At 44.2% G+C, this 7,500-nt stretch overlaps 1 protein-coding gene across 2 annotated transcripts in view; it reads left to right on the plus strand.

The window, feature by feature from the left end:
• Positions 1-7,500, plus strand: part of pasi1 (pasiflora 1) — a 21,535-nt gene that overhangs the window by 12,677 nt on the left and 1,358 nt on the right. For both annotated transcript variants that reach the window (XM_027368507.2, XM_070129596.1), the window contains exons 3-5: positions 2,933-3,120; positions 3,731-3,781; positions 5,963-7,500. The exon at positions 5,963-7,500 is cut by the window's right edge and continues 1,358 nt beyond it. In XM_027368507.2, coding sequence (XP_027224308.1) covers positions 2,933-3,120; positions 3,731-3,781; positions 5,963-6,043 — 320 coding nt within the window. In that variant the 3' untranslated portion in view covers positions 6,044-7,500. The remainder of the gene's footprint in view (positions 1-2,932; positions 3,121-3,730; positions 3,782-5,962) is intronic.

Consider the following 7,500-nt stretch of genomic DNA (forward strand, 5'->3'; position numbering starts at 1 on the left):
GCCTTATATAATCCGGTCCTTAACCCCCCCCCTCCTAACCCCTAACCCCCACCTTTATCCCCACCTCAACCCCCCCTCCATCCCTCCCTCAGCTCCTTCTGCCTCTCCCCCCTCCCTTCCCTTCCCCTTCCCCCATCGCCGTCGCTTTCCATGCTTGCACAAACACCCTGGGCGAATCCTCTTCGATTTCTCTTTTGTGTTATTCCCTTTTCTTGAATTTTCTCGGAGATTTTTCTTTTTTTCCGTGGTCTCTTTTTTATTTTCTTGTGTACGTTTTCATAGCCTTTTCCCTCCCTCTCCCCCCTCTCTCGTTCTCCGTTTTATTTTATTTTCTCTTTTTTTTTCCCATTCTTTGTTTGTCGTTTTCTCTTCCATTGTCTTTTTCTTTTACTCTTTTATCCTGATGTTTCTTTGTTTCTTTTATTTTATTCTTTTCTGTGTCATCTTTCTTACTTGCCGTTAACTCTTATGCATATATATATATATATATATATATATATATATATATATATATATATATATATATATATATATATATATGTGTGTGTGTGTGTGTGTGTGTGTGTGTGTGTGTGTGTGTGTGCGGGAGTGTGTGCGCATGTGCGTGCGCGTGTGTGTGTGTATGTGTGTGTGTGTCCCTTCATTCATCATTACTATCATCATTTTCTTTTATTATTGATTTATTAATTAATCTGTTTATGAATCTCAATAATTATTTATTTACTTGATCTCTGTCGCGTTCTCTACTTCTCTCTCTCACTAACTTGATCTCTCTCTCTCTCCCTCCCTCCCTCCCTCCTCCTCCCTCTCTCTCTCTTTCTCCCTCCCTCCCTCCCTCCCTCCCTCCCTCCCTCCCTCCCTGCCTCTCTCCCTCTCTCTCTCCCTCTCTCTCTCTCTCTCTCTCTCTCTCTCTCTCTCTCTCTCTCTCTCTCTCTCTCTCTCTCTCTCTCTCTCTCTCTCTCTCTCTCTCTTTCTATCTCTCTATCTCTCTCTCTCTCTCTCTCTCTCTCTCTCTCTCTCTCTCTCTCTCTCTCTCTCTCTCTCTCTCTCTCTCTCTCTCTCTCTCTCTCTCTCTCTCTCTCTCTCTCTCTCTTCCATCATTCTATCCAAATTGCTCATTTATCCCTCTTTCCTATGATTACGTTGCGAGGATTTGATTTCAGAAGAGTTAATAAATGGCTTGATCGTCTTTCGTGGATGTGCAGGCTGGAGTTGTAGCTTGAATTTCCGTTTTGTTTTGAGAGATTTAATCGTTTTTTTTCCTTCTCTGCCGGATCTTCCACCCCCCACCCCCCTACAGACACATCCCCCCACACACCCCACCATCTCACACATGACCCCCCACCACCTCACACATGACCCCCACCCCCACCCCACACACACACCGCACCACCCCACACATGACACCCCACCCCCACCTCCACACGAACCCACACACACCCCCTACCCCTACTACACACACACCCCACCACCCTACATACACCCCACCACCTCCCACGAACCCACCTCCCCTCCCACGAACCCCCCCACCCCACCCCCACTCCACCCCACCTCAACACACACACCCCAACACCTCACACATGACCCCCCCCCCTCCACGACACCCCCCACCCCCACCCCTTAACACATGACCCCCACCCTCCTCCCACGAACCCACCCCACACACACCCCACCACCTCACATATGACCCCCACCCCCTCCCACGAACCCACCCCCACTCCACCCCACCACCTCACACACACCCCACCACCTCACACATGACCCCCACCCCCACTCCACCCCCACTCCACACACACCCACCACCTCACACATGACCCCCACCCCCACCCCCACTCCACCCCACCCCACACACACACCCCACCACCTCACACATGACCCCCACCCCCTCCCACAAACCCCCCCCCACCCCCTCCCACGAACTCACCCCCACACACACCCCACCACCTCACACATGACCCCCACCCCCTCCCACGACACCCCCCACCCCACCCCCACCCCACACACACCCCACCACCACCTCACACACCCCACCACCTCACACATGACCCCCACCCCCTTCCCATGAACCCACCCCCCACCCCCACTTCACCCCACCACCTCACACATGACCCCCACCCCCTCCCACGAACCCTCCCTCCCCCCCTTCACACATGAGCACACGTACGGCATTATCGAGGGGTAGGCAGTGGCACTCCCTGATTGGGTTTGCGTGATGATGTTGGCACTTTCAGGCGACCCTCTTGTTTCGTTCTGTCTGTTTGTTTTTTATCTCTCTCTCTCTGTCTCTGTTTCTCTCTCTCTCTGTCTGTTTTCTCTTTCTCTCTCTCTGTCTGTTTTCTCTCTCTCTCTCTCTTTCTTTCTCTCTTTCTCTCTCTCTCTCTCTCTCTCTCTCTCTCTCTCTCTCTCTCTCTCTCTCTCTCTCTCTTTCTCTCTCTCTCTCTCTCTCTGTGTCCCTCTCTCTCTCTCTCTGTCCCTCTCTCTTTCTCTCTATGTCCCTCTCTCTCTCTCTCTCTCTCTCTGTCCCTCTCTCTTTCTCTCTATGTCCCTCTCCCTATGTTTCAGTTCAAAAAACGTGTTTCAGGTTGATAGACATTTTTATCGTCTTTTTGTTCATCAGTCTGTTTATATTCATAATCTAACTTTTCCAAAAGCATTGCAAAATGTGTCTATTCTCACTCTCTTATAGCTGTGATGAAAAGCACTTGGCTATAAAATCCAAGTTACTTCATATTGTTTCTGTGATTGCGTTGTAGTCACAGTATAACACACCATTACATAACACAATAACACGCTATAACAAATTACTAGAATACACCCTAATACTAAGTTATCTCATATTATTTATTTGCGTTATAGTCACAATATAACACGCCGTAACAAAACACCATAACACAAGCCACTAGTTTATACTCAGGGTCCCTCTTCTTTCCAGCCATGAAGAGCGCGGGCGGCTTCATGATCTTCTTCTACCTGCTGTACATCGCCTTCTCCATCCTCATGATCCGGGGAGTCGCCAAGGATCACCGAGGCATGATCCTGCCGTGGCTGAGCCAGAACCTCATCTACATCCTCATGATCATTGCTTTCGCCCTGTGGCTCCAGGCGTCCTATTATCATTACGTGAGTCGATCGTCTTTTGTTTTGGTTTTGGCGGTTGCCTGGCGGGGAAGGTTAAATCAGTAGCAACTCGAGGTGTTATGGCGTCTGATTCTATTTTTGGAAAAAAGCACATGGGGTTTATTTTGATGACGTCACAATATTGTCACAATAGTTATGGATACTCTAAGAATATAGTCGATCATTTTGGTCTTTTAAATTTTCTAAAAGGAAGGAAAATAATAATTTTAATGGTTATATTTTCATTGAACAATCATCAAAACAGCCCTGTGGGAGGCCATGACACCTCGAGTTACTACTGATCTAACCTTCCCCGTTGCCAGGTAGTGGGGTGGGTAGGATGGGGTGTGGGGATGGGGAGGCGGAAGTGGGAGGAGGGGGGAGGGGAGTTCATGAGTTTTATATAATTTTTTGTGAAGCTGTTTCATTTTTTTATGGATAATATTACTAATAATTGTGATAAGGTTTGAAGGAAATTGGGGAAAGCCTCGAAGGTTGTCCTGATAAGCGTTGGTAAGTTGGTAATCTGTCGTGGATATGATGACCTTATTTTCCAGAGAGATGTCACCTTTTTTGCCACGTTTCCCATCACTAACATATACTTACTCCACAGCTGATGTCGGTCTTGTGGACGCTGATCTACTTACTCTTCGCAGCTGCTCATGTAAGTAGTGTTGCATCTAATCACTTTCCTCAATAAGTTGTGCGTCAGTTTACGTTAATTCATTTCATAAGAATAAAGTTTCCGTTGAATGCATGCATAGTATGTGATGTTAAAATGTATGGAAGTTGAGTCTATAGTATGCAACACATGGATGAATTTATAGTAAAATGGATTATCATCTAGCATACAGTCTCTCCAGTATCCAACTCACAATAATCAAATGAAGACAGTTCTAACCATCAGTCAATAAAACGACGTAGGTAAAATATGTACAGCTGGTGTGACAGTGCCTCTTGAACTCGTCCAGCGAACGGACGCTGATAATCCATAGATCTATTTTTAGAAATCTGATGACAGTCGACTGAGCTGGAAAGTGCGTTCATGTCCCGGTTGTTATGTCATTTCTCGATTCATTTCACTACAAAAATATAATTGCGTTTATACTCACCGTTTCTGCCGCGTCTTTTTATTTCAGTTCCACGATTTGGTTTCACAAGGGATTATTTTTCTTCGCTTAACTTTCACTTCGTGTTTATTACAATGATATGCAAAAAAAGAGGTCGTTTACTACGCTATCATAGAGTTTTATTGTGCTTTTGAGAAGGTGAAACGAGAGATGAGGCAAGACGGACGCCTCCTCAGGTTCTCATTTAGACCCGTGCATCACATCCTCATGGCCCTACGATTCGCTTTCAGTCAACCCGTTCCTCATAACTCATTAGAAGATTTCCACCGAGAAACATTCACTTATCGAGGAGGCTGGAATTTCACATTCAAGAAGATACAACATCCTTATAGGCCATGCGTTGGTTTCCCAAGTCCTTAACTCGTACCATATTTTCTGTTTCAAGATTGCTTTCCCAGGTTCTTAACTCATACCATGTTTTCTGTTTCAATGTTGATTCCCCAAGTTCTTAACTCATAACATGGTTTCTGTTTCAAGGCTGATTTCATGTCCTTAACTCATACCATATTTTCTGTTTCAAGATTGCTTTCCCAGGTTCTTAACTCATACCATATTTTCTGTGTCAAGGTTGTTTTCCCAAGTCCGTAACTCATACCATATTTTGTTTCAAGGTTGTTTCCCAAGTCCTTAGCTCATGCCATGTTTTCTGTTTCAAGGCTGATTTCCCAAGTCCTGAACTCATACCATATTTTCTGTTTCAAAGTTGATTTCCCAAGGCCTTAACTCATACTATGGTTTCTGTTTCAAGGTTGATTTCCCAGGTTCTTAACTCATCCTATGTTTTCTGTTTCAAGGTTGATTCCCCAAGTCCTTAACTCATCCTATGTTTTCTGTTTCAAGGTTGATTCCCCAAGTCCTTAACCCATACCATATTTTCTGTTTCAAGATTGCTTTCCCAGGTTCTTAACTCATACCATGGTTTCTGTTTCCATGTTGATTCCCCAAGTTCTGAACTCATACCATGGTTTCTGTTTCAATGTTGATTTCCCAGATTCTTAACTCATACCATGTTTTCTGTTTCAATGTTGATTCCCCAAGTTCTTAACTCATACCATGGTTTCTGTTTCAAGGTTGATTTCTCAAGTCCTTAACCCATACCATATTTTCTGTTTCAAGATTGCTTTCCCAGGTTCTTAACTCATACCATGGTTTCTGTTTCAATGTTGATTCCCCAAGTTCTTAACTCATACCATGGTTTCTGTTTCCATGTTGATTCCCCAAGTTCTGAACTCATACCATGGTTTCTGTTTCAATGTTGATTTCCCAGATTCTTAACTCATACCATGTTTTCTGTTTCAATGTTGATTCCCCAAGTTCTTAACTCATACCATGGTTTCTGTTTCAAGGTTGATTTCTCAAGTCCTTAACCCATACCATATTTTCTGTTTCAAGATTGCTTTCCCAGGTTCTTAACTCATACCACGGTTTCTGTTTCAATGTTGATTCCCCAAGTTCTTAACTCATACCATGTTTTCTGTTTCAAGGTTGATGTCCCAAGTCCTTAACTCACCCCATACTTTCTGTTTCAAGGTTGATTTCCCAAGTCCATAACTCATACCATATTTTCTGTCTCAAGGCCATGCATTCCTTCGCTTTCAAGGTTGATTTCCCAAGTCCTTAAGTCATACCACATTTTCTGTTTCAAGGTTGATTTCCCAAGTCCTTAACTCATCCCATATCTTCTGTCTCAAGGTCGTGCATTCCTTGCCTTACAGGTGTACATGCACAGGTGTGTCAAGAGCCAGTACGACATCATCAAGGGCATGCAAGCACCCAACATCGTGCAGTTAGTGTGAGTGAGGACGTATGGATGACGATGTGACCAGCCGCTGAGAATTTCGTCTCCGGGGCTCTGGTGGGCCCCCCGGAGGAACTTCTGTAAGAACAAAATAACACAAGAACAAGAGAACAGATACGCTTTGGGGATTTCTTCCAGACCGATTATGCGCTGTTTTCGGTGTAGTGTGTGTGTGTGTGTGTGTGTGTGTGTGTGTGTGTGTGTGTGTGTGTGTGTGTGTGTGTGTGTGTGTGTGTGTGTGTGTGTGTGTGTGCGTGCGTGTGAGAGAGAGAGAGAAGGGGGGGGGGGTCGCACTTGTTAAATCAAATGAAGTGCCTATGTTGTGAAGCGGCTGTTGTGAGAATCTTACATTCAAGACGAAAGTAAGTGTATAATTAAAAGACACGAAGAGATAAGAACTCATTATGTTTTTGAAAATAAATAAAGGAATAAGTAGAGACCAAATAAGAGTTGAAATGAAAAAGGGTCCTGCGACATCCGTGACAAGCAGCAGGTATTGCCGTCTTCAGGGTCCCGGAATAGCTTTACCGATGACCAGATTTCGCACAGCCTAAAGCGGCATCTGGAGGAGGCCACGATAACCTCACGGGAGTAAACAGTCATCGCAAAATAGATACAATAGACAAGAAGAAAAAAAACGAAGCCAACCAAAATTCAAAAAACAGCTGTGTGTACGCCAACTTGCAACATTCCTTGCTTTTGGGGCATTGTGATGTGGTGTGAAGGGGGTGCACATGCAATAAAAAGGGAGGGAGGTGTACCGTTTTATTTTTTTCTCTTTTGACAGCTTCGGTAGCATGTCCCGTCCAAGCTATTGATTATTTTTTCATTAATTATTCATTTGCTTCTTGTCTGTGTCTTGAATATCTTCAATAGAATCTCTGACACTTCGGTAGCATGTCCCGTCAAAGATATTGTTTATATTTTTCATTAATTATTCATTTGCTACTTGTCTGTCTTGAATAACTTCAATAGAATCTCAGGCTAATTCTAACTTGTCGTCTTTCAGAAATAAATATTCAGAAGAGACTACTTACACTGAATGTCTACAGGTGATAGAAAACAGATTCCGTCCTCAAGAAGTACATTTTGCAAAGCTCAGCCAAGATGCCAAACGTCGATAGCTCAAAATATGTTTTCTTTTTTCTCTCTTTCACTTTTTAACGATGCATTTCGACCGTTTCTAGAATGTTCCAGGTCGCTGTCTTGGGGCCACCGAAGACATTCTGCGAAACGCTTCTCTGTTGATGTTGTGAGATAGAAAGGTCATTGTCCTATTGTGTATTTTACGGCCATTTGCTTAAACAATATGTGGATTTCATAAACAGAGTTCATACCTCATCGCTTGCACAAGTACGATTCCCTGTTCATGCAATACACAGCTGTTGGAATCGCATTGTGTAGTTGGCGATCTCTGCGGGCGCTAATTGTTCCATATTTTCAGAACAAAATGTG

Source organism: Penaeus vannamei, chromosome 14 (genome assembly GCF_042767895.1).
Source record: "Penaeus vannamei isolate JL-2024 chromosome 14, ASM4276789v1, whole genome shotgun sequence".
In the NCBI taxonomy this organism is placed as follows: domain Eukaryota; kingdom Metazoa; phylum Arthropoda; class Malacostraca; order Decapoda; family Penaeidae; genus Penaeus; species Penaeus vannamei.